Source organism: Ischnura elegans, chromosome 7 (assembly GCF_921293095.1).
Source record: "Ischnura elegans chromosome 7, ioIscEleg1.1, whole genome shotgun sequence".
Taxonomy (NCBI): domain Eukaryota; kingdom Metazoa; phylum Arthropoda; class Insecta; order Odonata; family Coenagrionidae; genus Ischnura; species Ischnura elegans.
This window is the reverse complement of record NC_060252.1, coordinates 90479331-90498799: the sequence shown is the minus strand read 5'-3', so window position 1 is coordinate 90498799 and position 19469 is coordinate 90479331. Positions and strand designations below refer to the sequence as shown.

The window sequence follows — 19469 nt, the reverse complement described above, 5'->3', positions numbered from 1 at the left end:
TGCTGAATGGAGGGGGATACCGGATCTTGGGAAATGCGATAACGTGACTCAGCTTCCCCACGGCACTCAGCTTCTCCCTATCGTATTTCAATCTCCAGGGGAAGATTCAAACTATGTGTCTGTCGTTATTAGCCATAAATAACACGTTGTAAACACTTCGTCTCATTTTCGTCAAACGATAAATGCGGGAAAATTATACGACGGGACCGCGATCTTCAAACGATAAATGCGGGAAAACGATACTTCGGGGAACGATATATGCGGGAAAAAATTACATTGTCTTTATGGAACTTAATTTGGGACCAGGAGCGGCGAACGATGAATGCGGGAAAACGATGAATGCGGGAACGATAAATCGGGGTTCCACTGTATACATATTTCAATTTTAGGTGGAGGAGAGCTTTTATTGTAATGTAGTTTTTGTTATCATCACATATATTGAGTTTTTCTTAAATAGGGTGGGTAATGATACATCCGCTAAATTTACACGTGTCATTAATAATATTTTTTCATATTCCCTGAATTTACGAGGGGAGTTCACAAAGTAATGCAAAAAAATTTTTTCCTGAAAGAGGGGTTGTTTTATTCAGCATTCAAATACACATGTTATTATCAAATCTTTTAACTACACCACTCTATTTTTCAACGTAATCTCCATTCAGTGCTACAGCTTCATGCCAACTTGAAGGGAGGGCCTGTATATCTGCACGGTGCCTTTCCATTGGTCGATGTCTGAGCCAATGTCGCTCTGCATCAATAACTTCTTAATCATCCCTGTAGCAGCGATGAAACACGAGTGGCCCAACGACTCACTCTGCTTTTGTCCATTGCCAGATCACTGTAGTCATTCTGAAGGTGCTTATTAATATCTGAGATACCCTGGTTTTTCTGCCAAAAGAAACTGAATCATTACCCATTGTAGGGAATGCATCTCCATAACAGACACCATTTTAACAGCTCCACCTCATGACAATAGTAGCCCACCTTCTACCACCTATCGGTTATCCTGTCAGTGTACCTGATAATCATTTATGATTGCAATGTGGGAATGCGCAACTTTTGTGTGTGTTTAATAATTTTTCAAGTAGACATCAGGTTGTTAAATGTTTTAAGGACCTATCTCATTTTGTCCCATACTAAGTTCACTGATTATTGAATTTCCTTATCCTATTTTTTTTGCTGATTGTGTTTTATTAGTTAGTAGCATGCATGGCATTAAATCACTTCTATACATGATGTGCTTGAATGTGCTCACCTACTGCTTTATATGTGTGAAAAGTTCTCCAGTATAGTCTTTCATTATCTTGTTAATATTTTATTCAATTACTTCTCCTTTTCCAGTTTTAGATAATCCCCTTCTGTTCCTCCTTTATTTAGCGTTTACATCATTCCAATTTTTGGCCGTGCTCTCAGAACAAGGCAATGAAGTCTATGTTTCTATCTTATGGGGTCTTCATTGCTTAACCTTCTTTATGTGGTCACTTAATTGGGAGTAATTTTGGTTTTGCAACAGTTGATAAATGTCTAGTTTCTTCATACCTATACATTTGAAGTTACTGAGAGCACTGCTTCAGGTGGGAAAAACCATTCTTAAGGCCTGGTTACATGATTATGAAAATCTGCACATTAACATGTAACTATGTACATGAATGAGAGAATAAACATGAAAATGCACCGTGTAGCCACCCAACTTAAACAAATGCACGAAGAGAAATTGTAACCTGTTCTTTTTGGAGTTCAGGTGTACCAAAATCATTCATGCTCATTAACTGGTATACAGATATGTATTGTGTAACCAGGCCTTTGGTCTCCTGAAGCTGTGCAAAGTACCTATTTTACTCACCTGCCGGATTTACGTGATGACAATGAACACCATAGCTGTTGGTGAATATTATTTTTTGAGTGATCAATAAGTTGTTTTCTACACAAGTGTTTTGTGTGCATGAGAGTGAGGGGTTGTCTGTATTGGCTGGAGGCTAGTGTGATTTTCCCTCTGGTACTTCCTTAAAGGAATTTAGGCCGTCAAGGTACATGTGTGTATGAATGCACGCTTGCACATGTTCATTGTTCTGTTGCTACAGTGGGAGCGTCAGGCGAATTTGTCCCGATTCGAGGGCTCCTCAAGCATTTCCTCTGCCGAGTACTTCGGAGACTCCCGTGGGGGTGGCGTTGGCGCTGGTGGCAGTGGTGGGTTCTCATCCCAGCTCCCCTCGGCTCCAGACCTTGAAGATGTGAAGGAGAGCGTAAGGCAGGGAGTGACCAAAGTGGCTGGAAAGCTAAGCAGCCTCGCCAATGGTGTAATGTCGTCCATACAGGTATGCTAAGTTGCAAAGCCATTGTTCTCATCTCACTTTTTTCCCTTTGAAGGGTTCCTTTTGAGGTATGCCAAAAGTGTCACAGCTTCATAATGTCACTCTCACGAATATTGCAGTGGAGGATCCTCAAGTCAGCCTCTAAATGTGTTGTCAACTAAACGTGTATTTAAATGGGTTTACAAAAGTCGCCGCAAATTGATCCGTGTTTTATGGTGAAATAAGGCATAATGAGCAGTTTTAACCAAAATTAATGTACATAGTGATGTGATCTATCAACTTCATAAAAGCTCAACCCTATTCCTCTCAATCAAGGGCGGACCCAGGATCATAACAAGGGGGGGCAAGCCATGGTCTAGAGGAGGGCAAGCCATGATCTAGGGGGGACAAACCAAGTTGTGACATTAGTTTATGAGATTATTTCCTTGAAAAAATAGTATTATTTTAGTTACATATCTTATACTAATACATATAATTTTTTGTGGGTTTAATGAAAATTTGTTGAATTCTTTCATTTCAACTCATTACTGATTTTGCTTGAAGACTTATGTGATTTTTGCTGCTAGGGGGTGGCAGCTGCCTCCCCCTGCCCCTCGCTGGGTACGCCCTTGCTCGCAATTACAAACATTATACTGCAAAATATAGGGAAAAAGTTGATCGCATTGCACTCATCACTGCACCGCAGATATTTTTGAAAACTGATTATAATGCAACCGAAGTGGCAACAGAGGTGAGCCTTCTATGGGATGGAATTGGGCCTCCTCTATGAAGTCCCCTTGGTCACTCTCTTGTTCGTTCTATCATCATTAGAGGCCATCGACTGGAGGTATACTCGGAAATATTGGAGTCAAAGAATTTTGGATGTGTGACGAATTTTTTCTTGTTCGTTCTATCATCATTAGAGGCCATCGACTGGAGGTATACTCGGAAATATTGGAGTCAAAGAATTTTGGATGTGTGACGAATTTTTTCTCTGGATGGGAGGGGTTGACAGAAATAAAAAGTACACCAATAGAACAACGCACCTATCCTCGCCCATCTGAATAATTACTAGAGGTTAAGATAGCCTGAGTACTGCAGGCATTGAAGCTCTTCATCCGGGGGTGTGCACAGATAAACCTGAATTCGTGCCATTTAGAATTTTTTCCGGGCAAAAAGGTGGTAATTTTGGAATCTTCCTCAAAATCATTTTCAGTTCCTCACCTCTGTGCAAAATTTCAGATCTCCAGTTTTTCTGTTAGTGGTTGGGTATTTGTTTTTTTCATTGACCAAGTTATGCAGTCATGTAAGGGTATTTTTGTGTTGTGGGCACTCTTGTATTTGTGAATGCAATAAGAATATCATTATATCATCTCCCATCAAATAAATGTCTCAACAGAAGCCCACTACAGCTGCTATATTTGTGACTCACATCTGCAATCGATGCAAACTATTTTCTCATACTGCAACAGTGAAACCTGCTTAGTACCTCCATATATCAAACCCACTTACATTGGATCTCAGTTCAGATATGTGATATCTAGCCAATAACTTCACTTGTTGTGATATTTTCCATTGTCAAACAATGTTTTTATAGTTAAATTTAACTTAAAATAAATTTATCGCATGAGAACACACAAATATATGCTTGCAAAATTGCAATCTCTTTGGAGAAACTGGGTTTCATGATTGGATCTGGAGAAACAAAAAACTTAAAAATAATTTTTAAACAACATTTGATTATGTGTCTAAATTTTCTTTTGAGGATGTGTTCAGGCAATTTGTTAATATGACTTAAGGCCTGGTTACACGGTACATTAGCACGTAGAAGTCAATGTTCATTTGCGTGAATGATTTTGGTGGACTGGAACGGAACATGTACGAATGCAAGAACCAAATTAGAACAGGTTCTATTCTCTGTGCATGCATTCGCGCAAGTTGGGTGGTTACATGGTGCATTTTGGCATTCATTCTCGTGTTCATACATTTAGACATTAACCCGTATGTGTTAATGTATCGTGTAACCAGGTCTTAGCAGAAGGGTATGTAATTGTACCCTTGTTATTGCAGTAGTCAATCCTGCAGAATATACACATCACCATTAGTTCATTGATTGAATATTTGTCAAGTGCCCATAGTTCATTAAGGAAATTTTACTCAAAATCCTGGTTCACACTTAAAAATCTGGTTTCTGAAATAAAGTGGAAGTATGTATATCAATTCTTTAATCAAGGAATTTTTTAATGGTATCTTTTGGAACTGATGAAGTTTTTGTTTTAGTATCAGAGGTATCAAAATTTAGTCAACTCTCCTTCTTGCACGAATTTGAAGGGATGTTGGAATATTAATTTGATTTAAAATATTTTATTTTTAAAATCAGCTTGAAATTGATAAACTTCAATGATTTTATGATCACTAGATTTTATTCACTCATACATATCTGCATTGTTATCTTGTTTTTAGTGGTCAGTTGTACATACATGTTTGTTTTAATAAGTTGCTTTCCATTATTTGATTGGAATGGATGATATTTTGTGATACATCAATGCAGCTGAAGTTAGTGCAATGGCACATCAGAAAATATTTTAGGACACTTGCTATTTTGGCAGTGGCCCCCCTAGTTATTGAATTTCATGCTTATTTTGCAAATTCTTCTTGTTAACTTCGCTCAGTAATGTTGGTGTACTTCAGACTAGTGTTAAGTATTTGAAATTTTCATATGCTACTAAGCTCATGGTGATGCTTAAATATGTAATCTTAATTTATTCTGTCTATTTACTCACTAACATTGCGCAGCGAAAGTGACATAGTGGAATAACTTCGGGGTAAGCTCTTGTATTTATCCTGCTAAACCAGCATTTCAATGTCTTTTTAGAAGCTCTCTGCTCTTCAATTTATGTCTTCCATTTAGCCTTTTTGTTTGTCATATGGTGCATGATTGCCTATTTGTCTGCCATTTTTAGTTCCTTTTTATATCCACAAGAGATGTCATAATAGTTAAGTTACGAATTCAAGACCAAACCTACTGTCGGTAGTTGTCCTGGTGACATGAGCAAATACCTAATTCTTTTATTCTGTTGAAGTTTAGGCTGCATATTGTTTTCAGTATCTTCCCTCGAGAATCCCTGGTTATAATGGGTCACTCTTAGCTGGTCCTGTGCTTTATTTTCTGCATTATTAATCCCCTAATTCTGATGTTGATGTTTAATTTTTTGTAAGGGAAACAAGTATGTGGCATGGTATATTTGTTTTACACAGGGCTTCTAGAATTTTGTGAATGCAGATTTTTGCCTTTTTTATCCATAATATCAGTTTTTATTAGAGATGTGCGAATAGTATCCGCGAATACTCGAATACTAGAAAGTATTCGATATTCGAGGTTTCGAATAGTTATGCGAAAAGTACCGCCTCGAATACCTCGAATACTTTGAATTTCGCGTCATACACTGTCGCACGCACGTCGTTGGTAGTTGACTCGGAAAAATGTAGAGAACTGTAGTCATTAAGTGCTCGCAGCACCGTTTTACGCAAGTTGACGAATTACATCAAATTCGTGGATTTTAGTGGTGAAAAGATTTCGACGAGGGGAACCGAAAATGGTCAGGTGAAAAAATCCGAAAATCCCCGATTCCCCCCACCTCGAGAACCTCAGTGCCGTGGGATAGCAACCTTAGGGCATTTCCCACGATCCGCTATCCCCCTCCATTCAGCACTCGCCTCAACCACTCTGACGCTTTCCTCTTCTCCGAAATCAAACAAAAGGTCCCAGCTCGCGCAGGGATCGCATTACGAAGACCCCTGCTTCGAAAAAAATATCGAGTTACGAGAACAATAAAAACGTGTTTAACGCCCTCCACCCTTTTCTCACCCACTGACCTTTTTCTGGCTACCTGCTTCGAAGTTCCCCATTTCTGGAGGTCAACTGCTGTGTGAGTACCGTGGGATATTTACATTAGCGCATTTCCCAAGATCTGGTATCCCTCTCCATTCAGCACCAGCCCCCCCTCTGAGGCTTTCCTCTTCTTCTAAATAAAAAAAAGGTCACAGCTCGCGCAGGGATCATATTACGAAGACCTTAGCTTCGAAAAAATACCAAGTTACACGAGAACAATAGAAACGTGTTTCGGGCCCTCCCTTTTCTCCCCCACTGACCTTTTTTTTCCTACCAGCTTCGAAGTTCCCCATTTCTGTGAAGGTCAACCGCTGCATGAGTCATCTATTAGCACAAAAGGTGTCTAAGAATGACTTTCGTCAATTGATGTTACACCTTTATTGAATTGAAATATTAGTAATGTGCGCGTAATTTCAAAAAGAATAAGACCAAACACGACGTATTTCTGAGTTTATTTAAGCATTTTACGCAAAGAAATAAATGTCAAAATACGACGGAGAATTTGCATTCTGGCAAAACTCGATATGAGCAGCAGAGCTTCTCGGAAGTTGATGCGGTATTTTTTTCCGAAAACATACATATATCAAGTTACAATTTATGAGTGGTGCTATAAATCTTTATTGTTACAGTCCCAGACAAAGGGATATTTTCTCAGAATATTTGGTTTCTCCCTGATAGCAATTCCAATTCATCTGCTTATCTCGTGAGAACTCCCAAAGATGGACTGAAAATAATTGAAGAAAATCCGGTGGAAAAGAGCTTGTATGTTGCAAAATGCCTCAGATTGTCAGCTAGCGCTTGGCAGCAGGAGTGGGGGTAAAGCGATGTTAGTTGAATTAATTATAGGCCCAATTGTTTCCATAAAATTAAAATATTCATTAATCAGCTAAATTCCTGTTCGAATCATTTAAAGGAAATCAAAATTACCCCCCAAAATCTTGTGTTGCCTGCTGCATAGGCAACCGAGTCAAACATTCCAGCATTCATCATTTAGTATTCGAGGTATTCGAAATTCGAGGTATTCGAATATTCGAGCAATGATTTAATATTCGAATTCGATATTCGAATTCGAGAAATCTGCTATTCGACCCATCTCTAGTTTTTATGCATTTCTGGCATTCTTTAATACTTTTTCCTTGATTTGGAAAGGATTTTCAATAATTTTGCTATTTTTGTATTTGAAATTACTAAGAAGCATCATTGTTACCAATTCCACAATTTAAGTTCAAAATTATACAACTCTCGTTAATACAAACAATTTTATTATGAAGTTCTCGTTATTACGAAGCAATTCGTTGGTCCCGATGAAAAGGCCTATCTAATGAAGAAGCAGGAGCAATTTCCACTAATTAAAATTTATTAGTACTACCGGTTTTGCTTACAGCATAATCAGGTACAATATATCAAGGTGTGCAATGTCTTAAATAGGAAAGGCAGGATGGGGGTAGTAAGATGGGAAGGCAGAGGAAGGGGAAGAAAGGAAGGGAAGGGTGTACAATCACAGGTGCTTGGAAAACCGAGGATGGAGTCAGTGAGAAAGTCAGGTTTTTCCAAGCACCTGTGACTGTACACCCTTCCATTCCTTTCTTCCTCTTCCTCCGCCTTCCCGTCTTACCACTCCCATCCTGCCTTTCCTATTTAAGATGTTGCACACCTTGATATATTGTACCTGATGATGCTGTAAGCAAAACCGGCAGTACCAATATTTTTAAAATTGTGGAAATTGCTCCTGCTTCTTCATTATGCTCCGTTTCCACTCCATCTTGCCTGAACCCTCAGATTATATGCCTATCTAATCTATAGTAAAAGAAACATTATTACGAAATTTTCGTTATCACGAATTTACGAATCTCAGTCCTGGTCCAGGCGGTTACAAGATGAACTTCATAACGTAGTTCCACGAAAAAGCAATGGCATTTAGGTGGATGTACACTGCGCTACGTTGCCATCATTGATCTACGTTTAAGTCCTGTTCTTGTGCTGTGGCCAAGCGTGTCAATTTTGGTTCTTTCTTCAGTAGGAGATACTTCAATGTGCACGCAACATTGTACAATAAGCTTCATTCATGTGGAATTACAGTGGCACACTCATTAACGCTCGTAGATAGGATGTACAGTTAGTCCTTTTCCTACGCACATAGGAATTACGAACTTTCAGAGATATGAACATTCCAAAAATTCAAGCGCACCCGAAATTTCAAATTTGGCACCTTTGGAGTTTGCCGATGCGACACGACGTGGCGTGGAGGAACTCACACTCTGGGCATAATCTGAACAAAGTATCATTTAATCCGGTATGAAGTCAGGAACTGTTCAGCGATTCGCCCATTTTTTCTTCCCGCGGACATCAATTTTTGTCGGCTCCGGCTGCATTGCAAGGTAGATCAGTTAGTCACCACTGTGATTTAACGTACGATTGTGATGCAGTGTCTCATCTGCAGGATAAACTCTCCTCGATGCCTTGTGTAGGTTTATCAACTTAGGACAAGGTCTTGGAACGCATCTTCCTCATTTATCGAGGACTAGGTCATAATTCCATCGCATATATTACACTTGACACTGAAGATTTTAAGTGCGGGAAATTGAAGAGACAAGAAATTTTGACAAAGTAAGGTTTTTCTTTCTTTCAATGATTCCTAAAAGAATGTTCCTACGAACTTCGTTATTACAAACCTCAGGTTTTTCGGTCCCATGAACTTTGTAATAACGAGAGTCTACTGTATATGAGTTAAAATATAAAACTAATTTTTTAATTTTTTTCTTTTGCTATCTTTTCTTAACTATGTATGAGTTTAGATTTTATTTTACATAAACATTATTATTAAAAGACTGGATTCTTCATGTGCCACTTCAAGATATCTTGTCATGAGTCTCATGCAAGGATGGAACCTTCACTATAGCTAACCCGCCAATAATGGGTCCTTTTTTCTCTCCAACAACTAAACAAAGTGGAAAAGAGTGGTCTGAGAATTTACTCAGTGCTCCCTTAAGCCACTGTGAAGCAGACACATTCAGGGCTTATATCCTCTGCTATTGCTCTGAGAGCACAATCTCCCAAACTGCATCCAAATAACCTGGCATATTTTGAACTAAATGTACACATGCAGGGCCTGTTTTAAAGAAATTACAATTTTAAAAGTCATTATTCAAGGGAGCCAATTGTTTTTTTCAAGATGGTCACTATGAGCTACACTTTTCACTGTCTTTTCTGGTCATCCACCCTTGCCCCTGTGATTCATTTTAGGCCAATCTCTTAATGTCTTGGCTATGCGGTGCACAGTATGGGTGTTTCAAACAAAAGTCGTATCACAAAGCAAAAGCATGCTACTGATGCATTTTATTTGCGTGTTTGACAGAAAAAAAACAAATTGCTGTGTTAATTCTCCCATGCTTGAAGAGACAGGATTCATAAGGTTTTCTGCCGGAGGCACTTAGCTCCAGCTGTTCACACAAGGAAGAAAGGTTCCCTAGGATCTGAACCCTCCTTACAAGAGTTAGCTGCGCGACTAATAAAAAAAAATTTGAATAAGTAAAGAGCAGTTCAGCCATGTTAGAACTTAGGCATGCCTCTGGTAAAAGTAGAAAACACTACTTAGAGATGCTTTCTCATTGAATACTGTTCAGTAGTGCATTATTTTACAGATTTAGGAAAAGTGAAGTAAAAAATGGGAGCATGATAGCCTGATGGGTAGATTGTTTAGTTTGATGGCCAAGGGTTACTGAGATCTAATTCGGTGTGAAGTCTTTGGACACCCTAAATCAGAATTCTCAGAGGGAGATGTTGCTCAAATTTAATTATCAATATTATTTTTTTTTTTTGGAAAATATTTAACCATTTTGTAAAAGCCTTTTTCGAACACGCTATCATGGTACTGACTTTTTAGGCTGATTTTTGGCCCCTTTTATGTACCCTAATTTGAAGTTTCCAAATACCACAAATTAGAAGCACTAGTACTATATGAAAGTATTCCATGAGAATATTTTTGTGGTTGTCATCCTAAGTCTTCTGATTTCAAATCCTCTGTATTCCTAACTTCCCATGCCTTTTTAAATTATTCATCACAGGGTCTCTGAAATCTCAGTGGCAGCATTTATGCAAGCTAGTCATTCAAGGTAATGGCTTGTGGCTTCTAGTAACATTCCTTATGACATGGATTCACTCATATTTGATTCTAAGCTGTTGCATGACTGGTACATGAGCTTGTTGCAATCGTCATATTCTTTTCTTAATTCATATTTTTATTGTGTTTGCTCTTGTAAGTAGATTATTGCATGCAATCCTGAATATTCATTTCAGTATTCATCATCACTAATGCTACTCAGCTGAAAAAATCTTCCTAACTTGTTAGGTTATTATACATTTTGTATTCCCTGTACATATTGCTCGATTATTAGAGCTAAGTTTTCTTGCCTTACCAAAGGCATCTCCAGTCCTGAAGAGATCTCTGGCAAGGCAGAAGAAACATTGACTCTGTTATAACATCAAGATGTGGCCAGCATCAGAGACATTCGAAACTTTGACCTATGATTTTATATTTCACATCTGTTGCTGGCCCAGTAATAATATAGAACAGGGTTCCTTTTCTGACCATGGTAATTTGGTGTACTACCTTAAGAGGTAATGGTGTAGAATTATTTCTAGTGGAGCAGGATATCCTACGTCCTATGGTTTTTGGACACAAGGTACCGAATGCTGAAACATATTTGAAGTTTTCTGCACTTAGCCTTTCTGCCTTTGATGCATTTCAACCGTTTGTTCATTATCAAGTACAATGACTTGTGTGTACTTGATAATGACCTTACGGTTGAAACGAGTTGTACTCTAAATAAACCTGTGGATAAGTGCCATCTCTATTTTCTTTTAATACGTGCCTTGTTGTGATCAGCTAGGATCACCATGTCATCGGCAAACCTGATGTATTTGATCTTTCGTCCTCCATTTTCTTTCCCCTTTTCACTTTCCATGATTGTACTGACCATCCTCTCTATGTATGTGTTAAAAATAGGATGGGTGAAAGGCAGCAGCTCTGCCTAGGTCCATCCGTTTTGTCCATTTTCCATTAACTTTCTATAGCCACCTTATGGGTCGTGAACAATTCTCTCATCAACCTCCTATCCTTCCAGTCTTTCTTTAAGAATCTCCATTACCTTAACCCGTTTTACCCTGTCAAATGCTTTTTCCAAATCCATGAAGCAGAGGCCTTTTCCTCTTTCCCAATTGTCCTCATTAGGGCAATGGCTTCTCTGGTACCCCTTCCTCTTCTGAAGCCAAACTGTTCACCCACAATCTTTTCCATTACTCTTGGGAGTCTCAGATTCAAAACTCTCAACAATATCGTAATCATTTGCAAAATTAGGCTGGTAGATCTGTGGTCTTCACACTTGCTGGTGCCTACCCTTTTTGTAATTGGAATCATAATTCATCTTTACTAAGTCCTCTGGCCATATTCTTATGTCATGATTTTTTAAGAGTAATTTATGTTGATCTTAATGACATCCAATGGAATAACTTTGCCATTTGTCATGAACTGAAGTGCAAGTCTTTACAGTGGGTACTATGCATGATATTTAGGGGTTAGATGGAAGATGGGACTTTCTAGTCCCAGTCTCGCCCAATACAGACGTTTATTACTATTAAGCCAGCAGCTAATGTCATGGCGAATGTTCGAGCTGGCCTCCCATGTTTGCGCATGAAAAGGTACCCTAGTAGAGAAATTATTTTGGGATCAAAAGACAACAGGTGATATAATGCTACTTTGACAGAGTTAAGTTTCTAAGAAGCCAAGTGCACTGTCAGGGTGCCATTGAACTCTCATTAATGGCTTCCTTTGATCACGGACAGTGTGTGGAACTTGCACAGTACCTTCCTTTTTATTTTCTTAGGCTAAAATGAACATGTGAAGGGAAAAAATATAGGTACATATATATGGTGACTCAGGTTTTTAGTCTTTGGTATTGTAAAGGTTTCATGCATGTGTTAGGAAAATATTTTTACTGTCATGAATTTGTACCAAGCAAGCCAATGGTGCTCATTTGTAATTGTTCAGTTTGATCAATACATACATTTTGAATTGGTTGGCTTTAGTGTACTTCTTTTTAGTTGGCCATTTAATAGGAAACTTTTTAATTTTGATATTATCTTTGCAGTCAACTGCTCATTAGTTCCCATCAGAAGTTAAATACATTCATTGAATGACCCTGAGAGAGACAATTATTGTCACAGTTGAAATTTCAGTTGCTAACTTCTGTTGTTCATACATTTTTGTGAATGCATGTTGTTTTGAATTTTTCTATTTCTCAACTGCAGCTTATTGTCTGTTAGTCTACATGTTTCGTATTGTTAGCATGAATTCTTGATGGTTGTAGAGTTGTGTTGAATGAGAGAGAGGAAAATTGAGTATGTAACTGTTCTTGTGAATGTGAGATGTCTAATCCACTTGATACCATCTCTATTCATGTATTTTTATGCACAAAGCCAGCTTACAGTCAGCTGCAGTGCAAGTTGCAACCCCTATTCTAATTTGTGATTTTCATCCTTGCATGCAGGATCGCTATGGCTATTAATGTAGAGGATCATCGTGCCATCCGGGAGTATGGAGCAAACCCTGGGCTTGACTTCTCATCACACGTATTTTGTAACTTACTGATAGAGCCACCTTAGCCACGTGCCTTCTTTAATTTCATTCATTAGAAACAAGTCATTCCTCAAAGAGTGTGTGTATAAAGAAAGCCCCCTCTGTTCTCCATTGGGAGAGGGAGCCCATGAAAACTGAGGCAGACTTAATGAACGTCATTGGTTTTACATGAAGTTGGGAGCAGTCACATGCTGCATCCCAACTAGTGATCAAAGTTATAATTTTTTTGGGTGGGTGATTGTATACTTGGGAGTGTATCAAGACACTTTTAAATGTGCTTGCTGTCTAAAGGAAAAAAACATGTATTCCAGGGATCGTGGAGCATTGCCATTTCATGTGTGTCAAAGGATCTTATTACAACAAATACACATTTGTAAAGAAAGTTTAATTTAATAAAGTTGAAATAAACATGGAATACGAACATAAAATGCACATTAATTTATAAGTTTTAAGTGTAAGCGTGAGGAAGCGGCCTTAAGGGTGTTAGAGCTGGGTGGCAACAGCACATGTGTGGTGAATGAATTCATTCAATTGGCCAATTAGCAGCGGCTGCGGTCAGGGACACGCTTCCTGGGTGCACTCTTGATAATGTCGTCCACACGAAGGATCATTTCAGCAGCCTCTGCTGCTGATACCAACACTTGCCGCTTCACCACAAAAGATTCAGTTATTCCAAGGGTCTTCATGCAACTAACCTCGCCCTTATCCATGTCTGGAAAGTAAAGTGGATCAATCAGTAAGGTATCAAACTGGTTCAGTAAAGAAGGGAATAATTATAAGTGGCAAATATTTTCTTAATTAGCAGAACAAGAGCACATAATCCAAATTCAATAATGCCATCATTGAATTGTATATTTTTCATTCCTCAACAAAGTCTGCCCTCATCTCCTTTTTGAGTAACTATTAGTGCTAATTTTCTCTTTGACTGTTGAAACCAAGGTCAAACACAAAGAATTTATAATAATTGGATTATTCGGCATTATACATTATCCAATTCACTTTCCCACCCATTACAATGGATAGTGCAAATTCCCTTGAACTACCTTCCTGAAGTTATTAATTTATATTTTCATTAAGGAATTCACATTTGAAAACTACCTGATTTGAATATCAAGCTGGATCAATATCAAAATTATGTCTCGCTATGATGTAGTTATGTTCAACAAATACAATGGACTCGCATAATTCCACAAAATGGTAATGAAAAAATTTGTTTAATATTGTAGCTATTTGATGAGAAATATCCATCGTTGCAGTGGTAAATAAGAACTTACCAAAAATTTATGGGAATGGCTGAAAAATGGAAGCACTAAAAAAATGGTAAGCAGTTACTTGTCAGAAAATAATCTCTCACCTATTCCAGAGGTGGACTTCCCTTGAGTGTGGGCTGCCCTCAGTTCACTTAACAACTCGGCTGAGTCATAACCACCATTATCTGCAATTGCAGTGGGAAGAGTTCTCAGGGCATGAGCAAAAGCCTCCATTGCAACAGCCTGCTTGCCTGGTGTTTTGCTCGCTTCTTCCTGGACAGCACAGGCCATGAGCATCTCACTGCAACCTTTAAATAGAGATAATTAAAAATAATTAAGACAACTTCCATGACATCATAGTAAAAAATATTTGTACCGGACAATTTAAGTTCAGTGAATTATAACTTCAAGTCAGTATATAAAAGGCAACTAGGGGATACAAAATAACCAGCAAGGACATGTTCAAGGTCTGCCCATTTAAGCACTTGTGGGATTAGGATGTCCTAATATGTAGAATAACTATGGTACATAAATAATCAAGAAAATGTAAACATTTAAAGAGACCAAACAAGATTCAATTTTTTGAGAGTTGTGTTAACAATGAAAAGAGAGAATGATAAAAATTTCTCCATGTCCATAAAAAATCCAAGCAAAAAATATCATAGAAGTCGAAAGTTAACCCTGAAGCAACTTCCAGGAAACATTGTAACAATGTTAATTATACCATGATCATACTACTTTCGGAGTTACTGCTGGGCAGCAATGGTGCCGGAAGTCTACAATGCTAAAGGCATCTGCAGACCAAGCAGAGGAATATTACAACATTGTGGGAATAACAGCACCATTATCATGATGCCTCTTCATCAAGCCCAGAAACCCACCCAAATAGTCAAAAGGAAAATTAAAATTGTATTACTTACCCCCTCCATAGACAGTACGAGTTTCTCGAACAGTTGCTGCAAGGACACAGAGTGCATCATGCAGTGATCGCTCTGCCTCGTCTATGATCTGTTGCGTAGCACCACGAATGACAACAGTACACGCCTCTCCCAAAGGCACACCACCAAAGCGAAGAAGCATATCTTCTCCAATCATGACCTAGAGAAAAGCATGAAATAAAAAATAAATTCAGTGGATGGGTGCATAGAAATTATATGCGAGACTAGTAAATTAATAACTAAATGTTAAACACCATTGCACAAATTAATGATAGTATATTTTGATAAAATAATTAACAATCATGCATTTTTATAAGATAAAAAAAGGAGCATTCTAGATAGGATGCAAATAAGTTTTCACAAACCTGCTCGATTACATCGCACTTGCCCAATTTCACCATCTCTGGATGGTCAAATGTAGAAACAATTTCACCGCCAGTTACGAGAGCAAGTCGCTCAATACCATCGAAGTCAGCATGCTCGATAGCCATAACACCAGCATCAGCAAACAGCTGTTCAGGGTAGTTGTAGATCAATTGTCTGGAAAAAAGGAAATTCAATACCTAAAAAACAGGAAGATGACTCTCACACATTCACTTGCATTATTTTTCTGGATTGAAGAACAATTCCTCGAAAAAACAAGAATCAAGGCGAACAACTTCTTCCATTACATCCTTACACACCTGTTAATGAAAACATTGATGTCGTGCTTAAGAATCTTGGCCACTTTGTCTTTCATCTTCTCCTTCTCTGCCGTCTCCAGCTCTGCAATTTTGGCCATTGAATCCACACGAACACGTGAACCAAATACCTTGATCTTGTCTGTGTCCATTGGGGTGTTAGCAATCAAAATTCGGGCATTCTCCACACGCTTGGGCTGGTGGATGCCCACTTTCTTATCAAGAAGGAAACCTAAAAACAATCAAAATCATAATTTGTTAAGTAATACAGCATAAGAGAGAACATTTCCATAAATTACAGAATTATGAATGGTCCATCAGTTCAGGACAGGTTTTTCAAATGAAGAGTACCTCATACGACCAAAACGAACCATTACACATGATTTATATGGTCACTCCAATTGAAACAGCTATATGATTACTTACCTTCATCAAGGAAGGAGTCTTCCAGAGTACCACCCTTCTTCTTGATAATTTGTATGGCTGATAAATTTCCAGATCCTTTCAGTCTCAAAACAGCATCAACTGCTAGCTTTGAGAAGTATTCCTTATGTTGCGAGAGAATTTTGGAACTGAGCGTGGTTCTAGCGATGTTCATCAAATCTTCCTTAAACTTGGTCTCATTACCACTATAATGATAATCGTCACAGCATTACTACATAAATCAGCTGTACTAGGCTGAGAAACCACAAACAATTTGAAAGATAACATTTTCAATACCTATTGTCAGATGAAGCTTTAAGCAGAGCTTCCTGAGCAACTTCCGCAGCCCTTCTCCATCCAGCAATGATGATTTGGGGGTGAATTTTTTGATCAATAAGCTTCTCAGCCTCTCTGAGCAATTCCGCAGCTGAAATTAAAATGCCAATACAATAGAATACATAATATGAGGAAATATAAAACCTTCAAAAATCCTACGTACACCATTGACTTCGGTGGAATTTATGTGGCTGTGAGGCTGAATTACTAAGTTAAGCAAGTACGTCAAACATCTTTATAATCACTACTAGTTACAGAAAAAGGGGACACAGAAGAAAGACTTATTACTGACGTATATTTCGGGCAAAACGAAAAAATACTTATACCTGAAGACCTAACGATAGCCTAAACATTTTAGTATAAATTAAGTTACAGATATGCGGGGGTAGCTGAAAACTAGTCATTGGAGAATATTCTTGAATACAAAACAAAATGAAGTTTCTAAAAGACTCACCTAACACTGTAACTGATGTTGTTCCATCCCCTACTTCATCATCTTGAACCCTGGACATATCCACTAATATTTTCGCGGCAGGATTATCGACTCCAATAGCTTTCAGGATAGTGGCACCATCATTCGTGATTTCCACTTGACCCTCATTTCTACCTTGTGCAACTAAAATTTTATCCATTCCCTTTGGACCTAAAGTACTTTTCACTAGGTCTCCTATTGCGATAGCTCCAATAAAGCTAGAAAGTCGGGCAGTCTCCGCCTTCTCCTCTTCAGCTTCATTTTTCAGGATGCGGACTGGATTGAGAGAAGTCTGAAATGACAGTTGAGCAGACTATGAGAATTCTACGACACAGCACACACTGAATACACATTTATTGATACAAATAATATGAATTATCTTAATTTAATCTCGATATTTCAGAAATATGATCAAATTACTCATTATTCATAAAGAATTACGGCCATGCACCTGGTACGAATTGCATTCGGTGCATTAACAAGCACACAAAATACCAACGAAGTAAGATCGAAATAAGTTATCAAATCATAAAATTTGTCAAAAATTAACTGATTAAGAACGAACCATGATTATTTAGTAGTCTAGAATATTCCTTTGACCGACCACGCTGTTTTCCGCACCTTCGGCAACTTTCTTTCCGGCGCGTGATTGAAATTAGACACAGTAGGTGGCAGCAGGGATTGCGGATTGTTAACATTAGAAGGCGGATATTCTAAGCATTCAAGCAGCAGAGACAGTTTTGATCCTGGCGAATACACGATAGTAATGTATTAATCATGGTTTCTCTCTGCATATTATGCTATGCTATGTAATGGCTGAGATCCTAGTAAACTTGGTGGATTGTGGTGGCGTGTAGCCGTCTCCCACGCATTGAAAGGTAAGGCTCCATATAGTCGGCCCTCGGAAAATATTCCCTACCGCAACATCTTTCACTTGAGAAAAGGATGATTTATCCTCATTAGCATTGACGGAGGCTATGAGGCGGCAAATAATATGCGCGGCACTTAAAACGAATCTTCGTTCAGAAAATAACTTTTCCAAAATATAAGTCATTTTGCGGTCAATATTGGAAATGAAGTTTGTATGTGGATAACTGGACCGTGGTATTGGCGCGATCATACCATTAAGAGTATACGAATACAGCTCATTAATACAGTAGTCAGTTGTCCCAGCCCTATGCTCTCCTACAACGGCTGTTACTCAACCTCAGATTCATGATTCCTCTTATATTTACTATTATTCGTGGGGTATCACTCTGTGGTCATTAAGTTCTGAAACAACAATGTTGGGGATAATATATGGTTCAAGTTTGTGAACCACACTAGGCAATAATACTGCCAACGAAAATTTTAGTAGGTGCCTAAATTGCATTTACAGTGCATATGTAGTGTAGGTATAGAGAACATTTTATTTCTTGATCAGTTCCTGTGAACTAATTTATTTTGGTTTCCTTTAACTTGAACGTGATTAAAATTTTACTTAAGATATCCATGCGCCGCTCGTCAATCTGTCATAGTCATTATCAGACTCCCCATTTTTTCTGATGAGCATGTGCAATGAGTGGCTGGAGGTCTTCCCTTTCACCAGCCTTGGAAAACTATTGCATAAGATTTATACATCCGCCACCCAACTTACCTCGTCGGTCATTAAAAATTTTATTCAGGTGCATCACAGGCAATTTATTTCTCTAACATCATGGGGAATCATTCAATGCCTCCTTAACTCAGCGACCAGCTGTCACGTACACAATGTGTGTACCCAGTAAACCACCTTGAAGGCAATGAATGACTTGCAACCTTCCTGGTGAATATGTGAAAGAAGTTAATCTGACAATAGGATAAAAGGCTGCATGCATTATGATTGTTTGAGCCACCTTTGTTCTTTGCTTTCGTTTATGCTGCAAGTGTAGCTGATAAAATTGATTTCATTGTGCAACATGGGATTGTGGAATGTTCAGAATCTTTTGTGTAAGGAAACCGTGTTTCTTTAAAATTGTCATGGAAATATTTTTAGTGCGGTGATGTCATAAAAATATTGTTATGAACCCAAATTATGGCCGTAATAGAGCCTTGGGATGGACAGGACCGATTGCAAATTCATTTTTCTTATATGTTTAAACTTGTTGTTTGTTTATTTATAGCAAATTTTAATGAATTATTTAGACTCAGAATTTGGGCAATCCATTGCTCAGCAAACGCAAAAAAATGAATCTGACAAAGGTAAAGAAAGGACCTTCTCCTTCACAGAAATATTTAATTTAGCAGATGTCATTGAGCTATCCGCTGAAGTCTGATAGTAGTCAGTGAGAGTGAGTCTAAGACAGTGTTGTCAGGCTGATGTCAATTGATGCCAGAAGGCTTTAAGGTTCTCTTCGATTGACGTAATGAGGGGGAAATTTCAGCCTTGGCCACTGACTTCAGGATTTTTGTTGCATGCTGAGTACATACAAGGCTACAGGAGGAAGCAACTTCCCTCGTGAGTTCTGTCAATGGTTAGTGAGTTGGGAAGGACCAATAAGACAAAGTTGAAGATGCAAAAATAACTTTTTGTCA

General features: G+C 38.3%; 2 protein-coding genes across 4 annotated transcripts in view; one reads left to right on the top strand and one right to left on the bottom strand.

Annotated features, from left to right (window-relative positions):
- The window catches only part of LOC124162027 (ADP-ribosylation factor GTPase-activating protein 2), a 35866-nt gene extending 22621 nt beyond the window's left edge, over window positions 1–13245 (top strand). For 2 of the 3 annotated variants that reach the window (XM_046538357.1, XM_046538354.1), the window contains 2 exons: window positions 2082–2315; window positions 12729–13245. In XM_046538357.1, coding sequence (XP_046394313.1) covers window positions 2082–2315; window positions 12729–12746 — 252 coding nt within the window. In that variant the 3' untranslated portion in view covers window positions 12747–13245. Of the gene's footprint in view, window positions 1–2081; window positions 2316–5087; window positions 5117–12728 lie in introns of all 3 variants that reach the window. The other variant, XM_046538355.1, reaches the window with a different exon arrangement.
- Window positions 13184–17591, bottom strand: LOC124162028 (T-complex protein 1 subunit beta). Its single transcript, XM_046538358.1, has 9 exons — window positions 17482–17591; window positions 16899–17208; window positions 16406–16535; window positions 16112–16314; window positions 15689–15917; window positions 15371–15545; window positions 14988–15165; window positions 14172–14375; window positions 13184–13529 (listed from the first exon to the last, which is right to left on the bottom strand). The coding sequence occupies exons 1-9, from the start codon at window positions 17482–17484 to the stop codon at window positions 13357–13359; spliced, it is 1605 nt and encodes a 534-aa protein (XP_046394314.1). The 5' UTR covers window positions 17485–17591; the 3' UTR covers window positions 13184–13356.
- Between the last annotated feature and the right edge of the window lie 1878 nt (window positions 17592–19469).